We start from the raw sequence: 20,383 nt of genomic DNA, 5'->3' as shown, positions 1-20,383 counted from the left end.
CGGGTTCCCCGCTGATGCGCCGGCGTGCGCGCGCAGCCCCTGCTGGTGGGAATCCCGCAGACAATTAAAGCCAGCGGGATGCCACTTGACAGTATTTATTTAGGTATTTCAGGTCATTAACAGACCTGATTAAGGGATTACGTGAGGAGGGGTGGGATTTTAGAGCAAACTGGGACTGTTTCCCACACTGGGGGAAACACTCCCAGGTCAAATGGACGTGTTGCAGCTGTCAGCCTGCGGCAGCTGCAAAGGTCCATTTGACAGGTGGGGGGGGGGAGACCGTCACCCATTGCAGGAGGCCACTCTGTCACTTGGGACAAAGTTTGGCCTCCACCACCCTCCTCCTGACGGTCAAAGTCACCAACCTGCACACTTACCCCGGGGTCCGGAGACATGTACCTACCTTGCGGACCCCCTCAGATGTACATCTTGCGGATTGGGGCCGCCGTAGCTGCAGTCATGACCTCCTTGGAGGGCGAACAGGATCACCAGCCTCACCAGCCTCGCCATCCATGCCGTCCACCTCTACACGTGGAGCTCCACAACACAGTGCTGTGACACATCCACCTGCACAGCAGGAGGGAGGGCTACCGCAGAGAGAGATGCGTCGCAGAGGGCACTACCCTCGCCACAGGTTCCACAGACCGAGGCTCAGCCTCCTGGACCTGTCTGAGCAGCAGTGCACACAGAGGCTCAGAGTCACTCGACATGTAGTCGTGGACATCTGCAGCCTCTTTCATGCCGAGCTGCTCCTGGCTGGCCCGAGCACCATCCTCTTACCTGTCGCTGTCAAAGTCACCACTGCCCTCAACAACTTCTCCTCCGCATCCTTCCAGGGTGCAACCGGGGACATCGCCGATGTCTCTCAGTCGTCTGCGCAAAAGAGCCCTGCAAATACACCTACACCCACTCTGCAGTGACACAATGGGTGGCATCAGTTGTGGGTCCTCATAGTGATCCTCAGGAGTGGGCATTATTGCACAAACCAGACAGGATGCGCGAAGACATGGCAGTAGTGGTGCCAATATAATATGTAATGTGAGTTGGTCAGAAATTCAATATAAGTAACACCCATGACAAACCCTCAGACACCCTTGTGCATCCCCTTCATGCTCACGACACGTTTGCCTTATGCTGCCTACTGCACATATGTGATGCATGCCCTGTGGCTGCAGCACAGGTAGTGGCAGGTTGAGTGAGGCTGGCCGTGAAAGAGATGCACGAGAGGGTGAGTATGAGATAGAGCCATGAGATTGTATGAGGATTGGGTTGAATGGTAGTGGTGGGATGAGTACTGGCGAGGAGAGTAGGTGCAGGTAAGATGAGGATGAGGTTTGAGTGGGTGTGAGGGGTGATGTGACAGAGTAGTGTTGGCAGTGCTGAAGGAGGTGTGGGGTGGGGGCAGTGATGTGGCAGACAGAGTGTAGGGGAAAGACTACGTGTACTCACTTTGGCTGACCTACTGAGGTCATTGGAGCGCCTCCTGCACTGTATGCAGGTGGGCGATATGTTGGTTGCGCTGGTGACCTCCTCTGCCACCTCGAGCCAGGCCTTCCTGGTGGCAGAGGCAGGCCGCTTCCTCCCGCACGCCGGGAGGAGGATCTCTGTCCTCCCCCTCCTCCTCACCCCATGTATTGATACCTGGAGTGAGGCATCATTAAACTGGGAGCAGCCTTCCCCCTGGGCTGCTCCATGCTGTAATTTTTGCTATTTGATGCAGCATCTGTCAGTGGAGGACTACCCCTTTAAATAGAGCTCCTCCAGCTGACAGATCTTACTGCACATGCGCAGCCCACCCGACGCACAGATTAGCAGTGGGGAACCCGGAGGAGCAGGTAAGTGGATCCAATTAGTGGATTGGATGGTACAATCGCGCGGGAAACTGACTAATTTCACCGGGGGCCGATAGCCCCCCACCGAGAACCCACAGCCCTGCTAACATCGGCCCCATGGTCTCTATGACAGATTGACAATTGAACACTGCCGTTGAGGATCTATGATGAGACTACCGAAACTAATTTTACTTCGGACTTTTATGAGATTTCTGGTTTAGGAAAGTAAGAGACAATGTTGAATTTCATTTTTGCTTCTTTTCACATGACTTCTTCCAGCTTTTCCTAAGGTTTGCAACATCTCTACTAATCATGTCCCATCCAAAAGTGTGGGCAGGAAGTCTGCTCCCAGGACACTGCGAATGTCATGCTGAAATTAGCTATTAGAGTGTATTAGCAGTCTGAGAATGACTTGCCCACTATAGGGAAGGGCTTTGTAAACTTTTCCTTGTTATCTGTTCAGTTTTTGACACCTGCTTATGCAAAGTTCTGAACACAGGTTTGATGCATTGTTTTGCTAATTTTGTTTTCAGAACTTCCTTCACATCAGATTTTTCAGTTTTGTGTCAGTGCGTTGGCAATCCACAATGGTGAAGGGGGGTAAAACATCCCAATGTATAGATAAGAGAAAAACACTTGCATTATAAAGCACTTTATCACATCTCTGAGCAACGTCTCAAGGCACTTTACACACTGCGGCCATTTCCTCCACTCTTCAATAGAAAAGGAAGGCAATGAAAAAAATAGTAATCTGGGCTGCCATATGCAGATACATATAGTTACTTAGAGTCCACAGCACAGAAACAGGCCATTCGGCGCAACCGATCTATGCCGACGTTTATGCTCCACACGAGCCTCCTCCCACCCCTCTTCATCTAACCCTATCTGCATATCCTTCTATTCCTTTCTCCCTCATGTGCTTATGTAGCTTTCCCTTAAATGCATCAATGCTATTCGCCTCAACTGCTCCTTGTGGCAGCGTGTTCCACATTCTTACCAGTCTTTGGGTAAAGAAGTTTCTCCTGAATTCCCTGTTGGATTTATTAGTGACTATCTTATATTTATGACCTCCAGTTGTAGACCCCATCCCCCCACAAGTGGAAACATTTTTTCTACGTCCACCCTATCAAACCCTTTCATAATTTTGAAGACCTCTATCAGGTCACCACTCAGTCTTCTCTTTTCTAGATAAAAGAGCCCCAGCCTGTTCAGCCTTTCCTGATAAGGATATCCTCTCAGTTCTGGTATCATCCTTGTGAATCTTTTTTGGACCTTCTCCAGTGCCTCTATATCCTTTTTATAATATGGAGACCAGATCTGTGCACAGTACCCTAAGTGTGGTCCAACCAAGGTTCTATACAAGTTTAACATAATTTCTCTGCTTTTCAATTCTAACCCTCTAGAAATGAACCCCAGTGTTAGGTTTGCTTTTTTTAATAGCCTTATTAATCTGTGTCGCTACTTTTAGTGATTTGTGTATCTGAACCCCTGATCGCTTTGCTCCTCTACCCCATTTAGACTCTTATTATCCAAGCAGTATGTGGCCTCCTTATTCTTCCTACCAAAATGTACCATCTCACACTTATCTAAATTAAAATTCATTTGCTAGTTACACACCCATTCTGCCAGTTTATTAATGTCAACTTGTATTTTGTTGCATTCTTCCTCAGTATTTACTATACCCCCCAATTTGGCATCATCTGCAAATTTTGAAATTGTACTTTTGGTTCCTGAGTCCAAATTGTTTATGTAAATTGTGAACGACATTGGTCCCATCTCTGTGGAACACCATTTCCCACCTTTGGCAGTCTGAGTAGCTACCCTTAACCCCTTGACTTGTGATGACAATACTCCATTTCTTCAGTGATCAGAGGTAGTAAAATGATTTCTGAAGCACATGTTACTGCATTAATATTGTCTGCACTTTATTTTACAATGCTCCTCAGAAGAGATATAGAGTGGTGAATAGGGAAGAAGGGAGCTTAAATAAGGTAATTTACTTGTATAATGACAAAATATGTCTGCAATTTATAGAATTTAGCCCAATATTGTGAGCGTGATGCATGGAGATATCATAGGTCAAGGCCACCCAATTTTCTTTAAATGCAAAATGGGGAACCTGCAAGAAAACAATGGAATAAATTTTCCATTGCGTCATCGCAAAGCTTAAAAAATTTGTAGCAATAATAAAACTCACTGGCTGAGTATTCAAGAGTTGACTATACCATCTGCCATGGCAGAATTCAAACATAAAGTAGGTTTATATCTGAAAAGCTGCTCTGGTAAATTCAGCATTGAAATGGTAACAACCCATTTACTTTTTCTTGGCACAGGCCAAACAGCTGGAATTAGGCGACAAGATGGACTTGGCGTCCTACCTATTGAAACCCATTCAGAGAATCAGCAAATACAACTTACTCCTGAGGGATATGTTAAAAGAGTGCAGTACAGCCCAGGAGAAAGAGTGTAAGGAGCTCCAGGCAGCCCACAAGATTGTGTGTTTCCAGCTCCGCCGTGGAAATGACCTACTTGCCATGGACGATATACAGGAGTGCGATGTAAGATTACATTTGCTTTAGGATGATGAAACTTTTCACCATGTTTTTTTATTCGGACTTCTTTATGTTTTTCATTACCAAGAAAAAGAATTGGGAACATGAAAATTGCAACCTATTTTTCTCACTTTCTCTCCAATTTTATGACAATTATAAATTCCTAAGTATTTCAAAATTATAAAATGTCTGGTTTATTAATAATGCAAGGGTGCAATATGATTATTCACAATACTATGCCATTTAGATGGTGTATTTTATGGTGTATTTTGTGTTGTCACCTCACATTTTTCCACTATTTTTTGCAATAGGTTTAAGGCACTGACACACACTAAGGTCTACCACCTTGTTCGTTTGGCCATTCTTCACATATGAACCATAACAGTAATTGTTGGCGTACTATTCAACTGTGAAGGTGTCACAGTCAAACGCAATCTTGTCCTCACCCAGTATGCACAACAAGTGCACTTTCCACCATGAGTCAGTGAGTAGTGATCAGGAGTGAAAATCGGAGTTGACTACCTATCCTGGGGACATGGGGATCAGTGGTGTGCTTCCCAGTTGGCATCAACTAACCCAGCACAGATCAAAGTTCAAACCTGGGACCTTTTTGATCTGTAAGTTTCTGTACCACACCAGAGGGTGCACATTGGGTTCATGTCACGCTACACGTAACCCCACCAGCGAAAAAAAGTTATCTGTTTTTAATACAACGGGTCATTCTCTGTCTTTCTCTTCCTTTCGGATGTTTCTCTCTCTCTCTCTCTGTCTGTCTTTTGTTCTGGCCGTTTGTGTATTCGGTGGTCCTGTAGGTAACATCGCTCTGTCTGAACACTTTGATTGCCGTGACAACGGGCAGTTGGAAAGATTATCTGTAATCACCAGGTATTGTTCTCTGACTATAAATGCGGCAACCTTCCATGGAATCCGAATCCCACACTCACCTGACGGGGGAGATAGCCTCCGAAAGCTTATGATTTTCAAATAAAACAGTTGGACTATAACCTGGTGTTGTAAGATTCCTTACATTAAAACTTAAACGTTGGTAACATGATGACATCATGGCACCACCAAAGACATCTTTACATATTCTCAAATTTGCTAGAAGTCATTTTACAAGAAGGTGGTTGTGCCACTTTGATATTGCACCATGCTATTAATTTTCCATTTTATCCAAAGTTAAAGCAGTTGACTCAGTATATGTGAAAATTACAAAAGAAATGCAGCCGGATATACAAAGAAATGGCCTCCAATTTATGCTATAAGTTAATCAACATCTACAACAAAGAACAGTTGAAATCAGAGTGCTGATGACAAGCATCTTGTTCCTAGGTGAACCTGAAGGAGCAGGGCCAACTGTTACGTCAAGATGAATTTGTCGTATGGTTTGGACGAAAGAAATGGTACAGACACATCTTTCTCTTTGAGGATCTCATACTCTTCAGCAAGACCAAAAAGACAGAAGGAAGCAATGACATTTACATTTACAAACAGTCCTTTAAGGTACAGTAAGCATTTTCTAGCTTTTAAATTTTCTCAGCTATTCTGCACTACAGGGGTGAGACAGCTTTATACCACTCACCTAGAGTCCCTGTCGGGAACTTTTGAATCTGACAGGTTCAAGGTGCAGCCGGTGGAAGATTTGAAGTATCCATTCAAACTATGTAACAACACTGTAAAGTTATCCATATGAATTAACTAGAACATCTAGGCAGCTTGTTCAATATATTAGCATGAAAGTTTGAATTAACAATGATGTTAGTAGCAATACTATTAATCTCATGCAATCTATTCCTGTATGCAACCTCTCTCCCTGCAGGAACTTTAGAGTCTCTCGTGCTGGGACTTTAAAGAATCTTTGTCTGAAATAAAGTTATTTTGATTAAGTTGTTACTTTACTTTTAAAAAATGTAAATAAATTGCATGTAGTGTGGCAACATTCTAATTGGTTAATATTAGTGGATCCCTCTTGCCTTTGATCATGATAAGTTGGATGATATGTTTTATAGCATGTACTGTAGATGATATTCTATTGCTAAACTAGAACCATTAAAACTTAAGGTCACAGATTCTAATTGCTGTTAAGTAGACGTAGAGTGGGATCAATCAGAGATTAATTGCAGACTGGAAGGTACCTGTTAATTTCAGGCTTCAGGTCAATTATTGGCTTTCTCAGTTTTTAAAGATTGTTTTGCCTCTGTAATAAAGTGGGGTATGACATCTGCAGCCTGATGGACCTGCATTATGCAAAAGAACATGTATTAGGAGATCTTCCATGGCGTTGCTCATATAATATGCAGTGTAATAACATGAAATACACAATGTATTTTTCTTCTACGGTGGAACTGTGTTCCTTAAATGCCACAAGGTTTATTGTTAAGCAAAGATATACCCAGGTCAGTCAGAGTTTAATTGATTTTTGCTCAGGGAACTTTGCAGATTGGAATATATTTGTCAGTCTCAAGTTGCAGGACAGAAGTGTAGGTGGCGAGCATCCATCACTCTAAGGTTGTTATGTATCTGTAGTAAAGCATAACATCTGAATTCTATCTGCACACGCATGGATGAAGATGTTTATAGTGTATTAATATGTATTTCTTTCAATTTCTGCCTCCATTTGAATTGGAAGTAATGCAGCAGGTTTCAATCCAGTCCCAATTGAGGGCTATTTTTAACCCAAACTAAAATTCTAAAAAAAAATCACACATTCACAAATGTTGTTGTAGATCTACCAATGGTCCAATACTTTGCATGAATTTACCTTTCTTCCTCTAATCCCTAAATATCCAAACCAATCCGATAATTTCCCAGAACCTTCTATGCATCGCTCTTCCACTCTTCGCCTTGCCTAGCTTACTCTGTGCGTATCAACACTGTTCAGTGGTCCATCGGTCTAATGTTGTCAGTCACCAGTGCGGAGACTCAATGCCTGTTCGTCTCCCTCTCTCTTTTCAGTGAGAAAGAACAATGGAGTGCTATTCGGAGTTAGGACGATCCCAGCCTTCATAGCATAAATAACAAAAAATGTACAGTGGTACCAGACTGTTAAAAGAGCTTTTTAATGTGAGTCATGCTGTGGTGTCTAGAAGCAGGCAATTTACTCACCCCTCAGTAGTAGATGCTTAGAGCTTGGTAAGACCTCAATAGAAGGGGACAAAAAAATGAGAATTTGCTCTCATCATTGGAGGATAAATGCTATCAATAACAAAATAATCAGTAATATGTCAGTTTGAACAAACTGCTAGTCTGTGGCGATGTAATGACTGTTAAAGGTAATTTTAGGAGTAGATATGGAATAGTTCTTTGTGTTTTGACCACAGTGCTGATTTTTACTGTAATGTGGATTGTAATAGTGGAGTCCAGTTACAACTTGGATCAGATCAATCCTTGTTTGGATCACTCTTTATGCTTAGGAAAATGAAGTGTATATTAGGGCTCTAATGTTCTGTATCCTAATTAACTGCAGCTACATACTATCAGGAATATTTATTAACTAGCAGGTGTCCTGTACCATTGCTCATTTATAGCATGGAGCATAGTTGTGATGTTCAGCTGCTAAGATAGAGAGAGCTCTGCTCATACTGTCTGTAGGGGAGTGTCTAAATATGGAAATCTGAGGCCAATTAGAGGTCTGTTGTAGCTGCTTGTAAATTTCTGGCTCCAGGTCTGAAGGACCCAGGACAAAATAACTGCCATTATTTTTATAAAAGATTGTTTTGCAGTAAAAAAAACTACTGACACTTTGAAGTGTGATGCCTTGAGTGTGATTTCTGGAATGTGGTCGATGTGAGCTAGATGCAAGAGTTTTCTATATATTATATGTCAGAAATATGTAGTATTATGTTAGAACTATATAACAAAATATACCGATGCTGATTCTGTTTAGAAGATGGGCAAGTATGCCATGAACTTCCAAGGGATAAAGACATGCAAAGCAAACTAAAATCCATTGCGGTGTGATTGACTTAATTAATGTTGGCCTATTGTGTGTTATGCCTTTTTATTTTGCATTTCAGACTTCTGAAATTGGAATGACACATAACTCTGGTGAAAGTGGGCTGCGTTTTGAAATTTGGTTCAGAAGACAGAAATCCCATGATACTTATATTTTGCATGCCCCAACTCCCGAGATAAAACAGGCATGGATAGATGACTTGGAGAAGATACTGTGGAACCAAGCTTTGAGGAACAGGGGTCAGTAAATTAACAAGAATTAATAGATAAGTAGGAGAATGCTGCAAGGCCAGTAATAATCTTGGACTTCAGATCAAACTCTCCTATTTATGTAAATTTTATTTGTATTGTTTTTCTATACCGTTATAAAATGTTTTTTTGGTAATTTGGTGATTTCTTGAATGCATTTTGTTGTGATGTCATTGAGCACAAGATACATGCTTTTGTGGTTATTGATAGCAAGATGTCAGTCACATGACTGGTAGAAGAAAATTTCTGTGTTTTGGTGTGCTACCAGATAATTTAGTCTTTTGCAGATATTTACAACAACGTGTAGAGGCCCAGTAAGGTGTACTAATCCTGTTTCAGTATTCACAACCATTACCATTATTCTTAGCAACTTACATTTTGAAAATCATAGATAGTAAATGTGTGGTCAGTCACATAGTTTAAAAGAAAGAAAGACTTGAATTTATATAGCGCCTTTCATGACCTCAGGCCGTCCTAAAGCGCTTTACAGCCAATAGAATACTTTTGAAGTGTAGTCACTGTTGTAATGTAGGAAACCCGGCAGCCAATTTGAGCACAGCAAGGTCCCACAAACAGCAGCGATGATGGCCAGATAAATAGATAGTCTACTTACTGGGTGTGATTACAGATCTTGACAAACCTAAATTTGGTTTTATTGAATCAAGCTTGTTCAGAGTTGAGTTGTTGTGAATATTTTGGGATGAATGTCTGGAGGAAAAAATAGCATATGAATCAACCACACAAGTCTCTTATTTCAGTTGCATGAGTTCAGTTAGTAATATGATAAGGGAACAACGTCACTTTAAGTGGCTCTTACAGAAAGCATTGTGTCTTGTGCTCTTTGTGGTGAGATGGTAATCTGAATGACCTCTAACAGCACTTTGAAACTTTTTGAATTCTCTTTAACAATTTTAAAATTTTATTTAGCCCTTTTCATCCTCTGCAAAAAAAGGCAGAGTGTTCCCCTTGACTTTGTGAAGTGGTCTCCAAAGCTCAATAAGCATGCTGTCTAATCTTATAAATCAGGTTTAGATATTTTTCTTTTACCTCCAATTCTTGCTTCTTGTGCATCCCCGATTTTCATCACTCCACCATTGGCGGCCGTGTCTTCAGCTGTCTCGGCTCCAAGCTCTCTGCTTCTCTAGCTCTCTCTCATCCTTTAAGTCTCTCCTTAAAGCCTACCTCTTTGATCAAGCTTTCGGTCACTTGTCCTAATGTCTCTTTATGTGGCTTGGTGTCAAATTTTGTCTGATAACGCTCCTGTGAAGTGCCTTGGGACGTTTTTACTACATTAAAGGCGTTCTATAAATGCACGTTGTTGTTGAAGTAGTAGTAGTAGTAGTAGTAGTGTTAGTCTGTCCCTTCAGGGAGAGGTTCTGAATGCTCTTCATAATATGTTTAATAGAGCTCTATTGATGGTTCAGTTGGATATACCTGTACTGAGTTAGCTGGCTTAACTGGAGAGGCAGTAGGGATTCGACAATTAGCCTCAGGGTCTGGTGGACAGATGGGGGAGAAAAGTCAGCCAGGTTGTCAGTTCTAGTTGCAACCTCGTGAAGTCTACTGGAAGTGCTCAAGTCAGGATGTCAGAGGAGTTACAGGATTAAACTTGGTCATGATACTGTCATGATCAAATGACCTGTTGACACTCACTGTCCAGGCTCATGTGAGGAATAGTCAATTGGGCAAAGTACAGCAGGGTTGCCAGTGACTGGAACTGCCTTCAGCAGAAGAGCAGTAAGGGAAGGAAAAATACTTAATGTGTCAGCCTTTTTTAAAAAAAAAACAAGCTTTTGATTTTTCCATAATTGTGCTGACAGTGTTAACTGACAGTTCAAACATAGGATTCAATCAGTTTTCTAAATATATAAGTATGGAAATAGGTTTCCTCATGCCCATTCTGAACTGTCATCCTAAACGTTGATAAACTCCCGTGGGATCCCAAAATAGAGCAGGGAATCCCAGGATTCTGTTTACTGTAGACAGATTATTGTCTGGTATTAGCAGTGCTGCATCTTTTCTATATGGAAACTTTGGGGAATGTTATAACCTGTTTAAGATATGATGCCCTCTCATTGTTTGGTCAACTGCACATTTTCTGCAAGAATAAGGAAGATGTACAGAACCAGAGAAGACTTTTTATTTGTCATATTTAAGGAATAAATATAAAATAAAGCCTAGGCGGGCTCCAAAAATCCCCTCTCAGCCACCGTAAACTTCTATGGTTCTGTGTGAGAAATCTGATTGTAAATTGACCTGGAATGCTAATACTGCGGGCAACAATGGGCCAATTTAAGTATTGAAATAAATATTAAAATATTTAGATGGAATGAATTGGATTACAAAAGGGGGCATTCCTCTGTTTCTTAATATTGGTGAAAAAGCTGGTGTGACTGTAAAGTGAGTTTTTTCACTAACTTTAGTCAATAGAGGAAAATATACTCCAGAAGTCTTTAATTTCAAGCAAATTAAGTTCTATCGCTTTTGTCTGAAGTATTTTCACATGAATATCTAGTCATGGGTCTGTTGTGGCACTGGTTGCGAATTATCTCTGAGCAGATACCACAGCCTAAACTCCTGCATTAAACCAACTGGGTTTCTATTGGAATGTACAGGAATTGGTGCCTGGTTTAACTCTCCCATTATAACAGCATGCCTACTAACTGGCATGGACTGTGCTGCTAGACTTAACTTTACATCACACTTGAGGGCCTGGAAACTGTTTCTTTTTGTCAGTTTTTTTTAAAGTTTATATTTTAATGAAATGCAAAACAGCCCCTATCAATGTTGAAATTCCTTCTTTAGAGCTCCAGATGCAGGAGAGGGTGTTTATGGGCATTGGCAGTAAGCCATTTTTGGACCTCAAACCTAGCGAAGCAGCCATCAATGACAGATCGGTTGACTGCGTCACAAAAGGGAAAGGTATGAGCTTAACTCGGAGGTTAGCTGAACTCGGTGAGGGACTGGGTTCTGCAGTGTGTCAGAGCATTGTCCTTTTGCTTTTGGGGCCTGAGTTCAAAGCCATCTCTCCATGGACCCTGAGGAAAAGGAGTTTGGTCATTTCAACTTGTAAAACTCCAAAGCTGCAAAAAATGGTTTCAGTTGAGCATTAATTGGCACCAATTTAAGAACCGTCTTCAAGGCCACAAGAGCAGAATGTTAGAAATTGAAACGTCGTGCTGCTGGCAGTGTTTGCAGTTAAGGTACCTTAACTAGAGAAATCCAAAGAGAAATTGGACTAGATTTGACCTTCGCCACAGCTAACCTTGATGTGATTGTTGTGATCACTAGGCACATAGTAGAAAAATGTTTCATTGCTCACCATTTATTCTGTGCTGTCATAACTTGAAAATCACACATGGTTCCGAAAATATAAAAACATAGAACTTTATTCACAACGGAGGGATTACAATATTCTATTGCTATGAAAGACTGCACTATTGTGATAGACTGGTGTAGATGTTTATTAAGTATTAAAATTGTTGTCATAGTTATTTTATTCATTGTTTCTGCTTTACTGTCTTGCAATGCCAAAAAGGACTTTATGGCACAGTATTTTATATATGTTGTTTTCTGTTTTCATTCAACATCCTTCACACATTATAGGAGTTAATCCAGGCCTGGAACTATGTACTAAGTGTGCTCTCTTCATGATACTTGGGAGTCAGATACTCCAGGTGGTGCTACACAAGGCATAATGCTCATGTCATATATACACTCTGGTCACACTGGAGCTGCAGTTCACTTTCCTCTGCCAGCAATACCTTTCTCTGCTCCTAAGCATAGCCTTTCATGGTAGCTCCAGCATTCCTGCAGAACTTGTAGATTAAAGTGATCAGTATATTTATATATGTTATTGCTACTGTTAATTTATAAAGTTCCTGGTTAGTAAAGGTTCCAGTATTTCTTTGTACGCTTGGTCGTAGCCATTGTACCTTCTGGATAAAAGTGGAAGTACCACACCTGACATATTGATATCAAACGACCTACCTGTACCTAACGACAACATATGGAGAGCTGAATCTGAGCTTTTGCCATATGCTTCAAGCATTGTACCAAATCCACTGGTCTCTTTACATTCATGATCAATCTTTATGTTCTTTGACACCCCAGCATGACACAGTTGCATGTCACATTTACCTCAGCCATTTGATCCATGCTCGTCCACAGTGCCTAAGTCAGATCTGCTGCATTTTACAAGACAGAATTGATTTGAAAGAAAGGATTGTAAATTGTACAGAAAGCACAGTTACTTCTGGTCAGGATCATCAAAATGTTATCATGCAAATATACCTGTCCTGTCACTTTCTTTCCGGGATCACCAATAATTCAACAGTACTGACCTGTACATGGCGACAAAAAGACTAAGCCATAGAAATCAGCAGAGCAAACAGATTGTTCTCCCACTGACACTTCACCCATGATGGAAATGTCCCAGCTTTGGTCAGTACCAGACCTCTGATGGTGTTCGTCAGTGTCAAGAGGTTTCATACTGTCTGGGACCCTCAAACGAGGTCCCACATGAGCACCATCCAGCCTCACCTAGCCCTCCCCATGCCTAGGTGGGTGCTGTAGACCCAAGATATCCTTGGCACCCTTTAACTTCTTGGGTCTCCAATTGGAATGTATGGGACCTTTGTGGAGGATCCCTCCAAAAGCATGGTGTTAGCCTTAGGCCACTACTATCTTTGTATTATGAGTTTGATTCTCCTCTCATGTCTTCCTATCCAACATCGGTACACTTATCTGCAAATTCTAAAGAGGATTTATACTCCCACTTCCTGAAAGTAACAAAGTGTTTCTGAGGCACCTTCACTTGCTTGTAGCTCTTTGAATGATTCAACCCATTGCTAAGCAGCTTCACTTTATACCATGCTCAGACATCCAGTTGCTAGACTTCACAACGTTCTGAGAGGAAATGACTACCAATGCATGTAGACATTTGTAGAGCATTGTATTATTATCCATTTGAAAGACTAAGCAGCTATTTATTTTGCACAGTTCTTAGACCTGGGGCCAAACCATTGTCAAATCAGTAATAGTGAAATAGATGGTGGTATTAAGCACTGAGAAGAAAACAAGTGGCCCTTCTACCCTTTCTAAATTAGGTTCCAATTGATAACATCGATAAACTTCTACATGAAATAACCCCAATATGTTTCTTACATATTGCCTAGATCTGTCCTGCTAGAAGGGGTTTCCTTTCTTCTAATCATTATAGTACTTTGTCGGTGTCGTAAATGTCTGCAGGATATTGGATGAAGAAAAATAGATTTCCTACCTTGTAGGATTTTTTTTGAATAATGCTCATCTTCCATAAATTGTAATTCCTCCTGAATACCCCCTCAGACCTTGTAGTGGGTACATGTTTCAGGTGAAGGATTTTGATTGACTAAGTAGCTTAATGAAGATTTCAAACAAATTGGTTTGTGATCAGAACTTATATAATGACGTAGCAGCAGGATGCAGCCCAAAGTATCTGATGTCAAAATGTTATCATGCAAATATACCTAGTACATGGTTTCCCCAGAACCAATACAGACCTGGATTAACTCCTACATTGCATGGAGGATGCATATCATTAATAGAATGAAGAAGACCCCACAAGGTAGATAATCTATTCTTTTTGTGCTGATTACATTTAGCAACACAGTGTATTTTCATTTTCCTTTCAAAAGCCAACGTTCCAACATTGTTAGTTATGTCTGTTCCAGAGCAGACCAAGAGACCAAATTCCATAGGCTCTAATGGCAGTGCCTCCTCATCGGGCAGCCAGTCTTCCTCATCATCTTCTGGCATTGGTTCCCTCAATGTGCACATTTACTCCTCTTCACCATCGACTTCAAGAAGCAACAACTGTTTCTATAATACACGAACACGCATTGAGGAAGGCGACTTGGAGAATGGCCCTGGTGGAAGACCTTTTATGAGTGAGTGACAAAATCACAAATACTGGACTGTATAATCTTCAAGGCTTTCTGCACCATTTGATACATTCTTCAGGAGGAAGGATGTTATCCTCTTGAGTAAGGCGGTGAATGGTGTTAATCATCTTGATGATAAGGCACCATGCTTTACTTTTGGCCTAGTATCCTCGTACTTTGTACCATGGACTGGCAGAACAGGAGTTTCATCTCTGATACTCATTGTGGTTAAGCTGTCACTCTCAGTAGGACTGCTAGATCTGGAAAGTGGAGATAAGGGGCTTTGCTAGGAGGATGATCTGGTTATGCATCTTCTATCACTCTGTTACATTGCAAGAGCTCACCTGCCTTCCCTTTTGGTTGAGCAGTAGTTCATGAAGTGTAGAAAACTAAAAAGGGAGAGAGAGAATTCTTAAAAATGAAAAGAGAATGGGAGGTGGGAAATGTATTCACAGTTATTAAATTTCAACACTGTATATTTTTCGTCAGGCAGGAAGATAGGATGGTCTGGGCTGCGGACATCTGCTCAGTGATGGGTCAACAGCAGGTGTAGCTAAGTGGAGAAACCCAGACCACTTCCAATCCCCCCTCCTGCCAAGATGGTACCCCTCGTCATTGGGCTGTACTCCATCCAACAACCTGTGGCTGACATCTGAGGAAATGTCTGAGTGTAAGATAGCTGTAGCGTTCAGCTTCAAGTTCTCCTGTTAAGGAGTCAAACTATCAGTTATTGTGCCACCCTTCTGTTAGAGTTCTCGGGCGGAATTTTGAGTTTGAGCAATAGTGTAAAACTGGCGATATCAGATCAGCCGCCCGTTAATACATTTCTCTCGATTTTCATTTCCGTTGAAGTCAATAGAAATAAAAATCAGGAGAGACATATAATGGGAGGCTGATTCGATAACACCCGTTTTACACTATCGCTCAAAGCCAAAATTACCCCCGTCATGTGTCTCATCAGACTCTACCTGTTTGCAAGGAATTATTTTAAACAAACTTTTTTTCCAATTTTGTACACAGCCCACTATCGTGTTACAAAATAAAGCAACTCAGCAACATAGTACAGCTGATGTCACTTTGATAAGTTTAGCCTATAGAATCCCTGATTGGCATAAATCCACCTTAGACACAAGTCAGGAATGCAGGAATGTAGTAAAGGTCCAGCGCTCTAAGGGAGAATATGTTCGATGACTGTATTGGGAAGGTATCTTTTCTCTGCTCAGTGCTTTCCTATTCCATATAACAAGCTGAAGATCAAGCAGAACGACAGCTTAGAAGCATGAACAGTCTATGATGGAGTTTAACCTCTACACGGGCAAATAATTCTAATCACAAATCCTGTGCAGTTGTACTCCATGATACTACTTAGTGCCAAGGCACCACGATTTTCCAAACTTCATGCATGCCTGTTACCCTTTATGGACTTAATATTTTTGTGCAGTGGAAATTATCATTTTTTTTTGCTTCTACTGAAATAGGGAATGAATTTCCACAGGGGGCTTCTCTCGATTATTTGCTTTAACTTTGGTAGAAGAGCCACGGAAACCCCTTAAAAATGGCGTAAACACCAATTACGCTGTTTTACTGGGCTTTCCACAGCTTTCCCTTCAGGGCTGCAGCAGACGAATGAGGAACCCCCATGTAAATCTGCCCCCATAATGATTGGTTCCCATTCCTGCAAATGTCAATGAAAGCCAAACTAGATAGAAGGACGGAGTAATCGATGGTAATGTGTGAAGAACATGTCTCACTGTCTTTGTAGTCTTTCTAACAACTCGGCTAAACCACCAGAAAGAACTTTCTTTGTTTGGAAATGTTATTGGATACTGCACAGGCAACTTGAAGTATTGAGTTGATGACAATGTGACTCAGTTGTTTTCTTCATTCACAGTTGAGAGTTCGGAAACGTCCTCCCAGTGTAACTCTACAGAGAGTGTTAGCGGCTTCAGCAGTTCTGAACACAGCAGCCTTTCCCTGACTGGAGGAGAGACTGAGGAAGTGCTTTCTCTCTGCTCAGCATCATGCAAGCCCATTTCCGATCCGTGCTTGCTCTGCACACCTCCATTACTGCCAAAGGGAGAACTGTCATTTGGAAATTTGGTCAAAAAGGTAAGTGCGTTATCTCATATGGATTTTGTGCATTATCTTTTTCCCTTTTCTATTCAGTGGCCCTAAAAATGCTGGTGAATCCCCACTCAAAATAAAACAAGTTAATGGCAATTTTATTTTTCCCTCGAATTATCTACCGTCCTCTCTTGAAGGTGTTGATTGATGTTCTACTGTGTTCCTGTAGAAGATACTTTGGAAAGCTAATAGTGACACTGAGTCTAATAGTGGGACATAATTCCATGGGCAATAGCTGCTCTCCTGAAACTCAGCTAACTGACCATTCTTCTTCTTTGACTCCCATCACTGAGTGTCAGCAGGCTATTCAACCACAGTGAGTATCACAGCTGAGCCTGATCTTGCCATCATCATACTTTTAGAATCATGAACGTTACTGCAGAAGTAATTGAATCTCAGTCAAGAGTGGGAAACCTGATTTTCTTTTTTGTCCTCAGCTTAGAGGTACAGAAGCCAAATGTAGGATCCCAATTGCTGCCCCAGCTAAGATCAGTTAACTCAGTACAGGCTAGGGATTAAATCTTGGATCTTCATGGTCTGTGTGGCTTAGTGCTACATTGGGCATTGCTTTCAATAACCATTTTCTTTAAGAAGCTGTTGTACTTAAAGGTGAGCTCCACCTTGATAATTACAGCAAGGCAGTTGACGTCATTTACTATCACACAATAGAAAGAAAGAACTTGGATTTATATAGCGCCTTTCACAACCTCAGGACATCCCAAAGTGCTTTTGAAGTGTAGTCGTTGTTGTAATGTAGGAAATGCAGCAGTCAATTTTTCCCAAAGCAAGGTTCCACAAACAGCAATGTGATAATGACCAGATAATCTGTTTCAGTGATGTTGGTTGAGGGATAAATATTGGCCAGGGAGAACTCCCCTGCTATTCTTCAAAATAGTGTTGTGGGATCTTTTACATCCACCTGAGAGGGCAGATATCTTCTCCGACAGTGCAGCACTCCCTCAGTACTACATGGGAGTAACAGCCTGGATTTTGTGTTGAAGTAGGACTTGAACCCATAACTGTCCAACTCAGAGGCAAGAGTGCTACCACTGAGCCACTTGCTCTACTCTGTGAAGCTGTGGTACAAATAATCTAGAATCATAGGCACAAATAAAAAATAACTGGAGTAAAGTACAATGGCATGAACCAAATTTGGTTTGCTGGGGTGGCTGATTTTTCTGCGATTCATTAACCAGTTAAGTGTAACCAGATCTGGACTCTGCCAGTTGTGCAGACAGGCCTATTTGGGGTATGAAATATTAACCTACAATTAGCAGCTAGGTATTCCCTTATTAGATTTTTTTGTTGTTGCTGGGATTGGAAATAACTTAAGGATTGTGAGGAGGAGGCCATTAGCCTTTCTTCTTCAGAGCCGTTATGCCGTAGGAAGTCTGTGGGGTCAGTTTCTATCTGTGATTTCTGGTACAGTTGTGTTGATCAGTGTGGATCAATGCTGCAGAGTGGATCATTGTTCCAATTTGCACTCAGTAGCAGAATCAATTGCCCGATGTCAAAGTAGGTACGGTGAGCAGGGAAGTGGATGACCAGCAGAAAATGATTCATGTCTCAGAACTGTCGTTCCACACATCCTATTAAGATTAAAATGTCTCTCACTATAGAGTGCAGGGCATGGCAAATGTCATTATATGTGAATGGCTGCACCATCTCTCCTACACTTTACATGAACCATTTAAAAAAGATTATCTGATTCATGCTGTATTCCACAAGGCTGAAAAATGCAAAATTAATTAACTGAATCATGGTGATACTATTTCATTTGAGTTTCTCTCCATTTACAATTTTGTTTAATGGAAATATTTAACTGTGTTATTCATACTGACCAGAATTGAATATGTTCTGCTTCTTTTGTTTATAGTTTTCAAACAGAGCTACATTATGGAATATCAACAAGTACATATAAACGTAAAAACTGTTGTGTCACGACTGACGATTTTTTAATGTGAAATATATTTCCCCAACACTGACATTTTTCACCTTGAGAAGCATGAGCTTTTTCAGGAAATAAATCAAAAGAAATGGTTTTGTCCAAAAGGTCTCCATCTGAGGGAACCTATAGAGGAAGAGGACCCGATTGAAGAAGGCCTCACACTCAAAGTATTGTTTTGAAGATTTAGCCTTTTACATTGGTATTCTAGGATATCCTTTGTTCGTATAGGAAATTGATAGATTAACTCAGTATTTTTCTTGTCTTAAGTTTAGTTAGACCATTATTACCTCCAATCATTTTAGGCCATAACTGCCTTGTGTATGTATACATAAATGGACATGTAAATCACTACAGATACGTCAATGATATCGATTAACTGTTAATGAGTTTCATTATATTTATAATTTAAATTGACTGCTTTACTTTCATCCAGGATAAATCATCAGAAATGCCTGTGAACCGTTCGACAGCTGTCTGACGCTCTGAAGAACCAGTTTGGTAAGAATTTTCACCAGAAAAAACATCACACACTGTTAGGGGGGCTCTACAGACATAACATATTCATTATCTCTGGGGACGAATAGAACAAGGTATAGCTCAGAAGAAGCATCATATTTATGTCTGTATTCACAAATAACAAAAATCTTTGCAGAAACATTACCACAATATTCTAATGGGTTAATAATACATATTTTAAGTGTAATTAAATCATATAACAAGAAAAAAGGTGACCGTGTAAAACAATAATTATTGGTAAAATGTAGCACAGTGGATTTGAGGTGCAGTGTATGAATATATCAACATGTGCCTCAGTAAATAGTGGAAAATGAGGTCACCCCACCATTCCATATGCAGAGTATTCAACATAAGCTATACTGCACAGGTGTACACTTGGTAGTCATGCCCATCGGTCCGGTAGTGAGTAGATCGGACAGAGAGAAGTCAAAGAGTCATAGAAGTGTGCCAACCTTCTGCTTCACACCGTCTGCCAACAGTTTCAGATCAACATTTGCATCCAAGGATGGAAACTTGCACCGCCCCCACCTCTCCCTTCAGCGCAGCGCCTGGTTCCCCCTTCAGTGTCACTCTTCAGTCTTCCCCTCAGTGCGGCTCCCAGCTGCACCTGCTGCTACTCCAGGACATTGAATGCTGTTGCACCCCCATGGACAGGAATACTCATGATAGTTTTACAAGATGAGGAATTCCTGCCAACATGTGCATGGGCATTTGATCGTTTGGAGCAGCAAGAGCAGGGAGCAGCACTGAGAGGGAAGGGGAAAGAGTGCTCGCGTGAACTGGTGAGAGCGAATGGAAATTAGGTGATGAGTGCCAGTTTAAATTTGGGAAGAGGGAGGAGTGCCAGCATGAATTTGGGGGGGCGGGGGGGAGGTGAGTTGGGTGGGTGATGGAGAAAAGAAGACAGAAGTATTAGTGTGAACTGAGTTGAGTATAGCTGAGTGCCAATGTGACCAGGGAGTGGGGCAGGGGAGGACAAAAGTATCACTGTGACAACCATATAAACAATTTTAGAACAATTCAACAATCCTATTTAGTAACAGAGAGTCCCAATACATGCCAGTATACACAATAGCCCACTATTTTGCCTCAAAAAATGAAGGAAAATCCCCAAGATTTTTGCCACAATCTTTGACTGTATAAAAGTTAGAATGTTGGGTACGCTTGTAGGTCAAATTATGACAGACCCATTCCCCATTGTGCTTTCCACTCAACTACATATTATAGGTAGATATATTCAGGGTCATTTTTTGAGTTGTCAGCTTTTTTGAAGCTTTGGTCAGC

General features: G+C 41.3%; 1 protein-coding gene across 1 annotated transcript in view; it reads left to right on the top strand.

The window, feature by feature from the left end:
• The window catches only part of LOC137335314 (pleckstrin homology domain-containing family G member 4B-like), a 156,287-nt gene that overhangs the window by 130,191 nt on the left and 5,713 nt on the right, over positions 1-20,383 (top strand). The window contains exons 17-22 of the mRNA XM_068000631.1: positions 4,166-4,390; positions 5,717-5,887; positions 8,401-8,578; positions 14,302-14,517; positions 16,403-16,620; positions 19,017-19,081. Coding sequence (XP_067856732.1) covers positions 4,166-4,390; positions 5,717-5,887; positions 8,401-8,578; positions 14,302-14,517; positions 16,403-16,620; positions 19,017-19,061 — 1,053 coding nt within the window. The 3' untranslated portion in view covers positions 19,062-19,081. The remainder of the gene's footprint in view (positions 1-4,165; positions 4,391-5,716; positions 5,888-8,400; positions 8,579-14,301; positions 14,518-16,402; positions 16,621-19,016; positions 19,082-20,383) is intronic.

This window comes from Heptranchias perlo, chromosome 19 (assembly GCF_035084215.1).
Source record: "Heptranchias perlo isolate sHepPer1 chromosome 19, sHepPer1.hap1, whole genome shotgun sequence".
Taxonomy (NCBI): domain Eukaryota; kingdom Metazoa; phylum Chordata; class Chondrichthyes; order Hexanchiformes; family Hexanchidae; genus Heptranchias; species Heptranchias perlo.
This window is presented reverse-complemented; position numbering and strand designations above follow the sequence as displayed.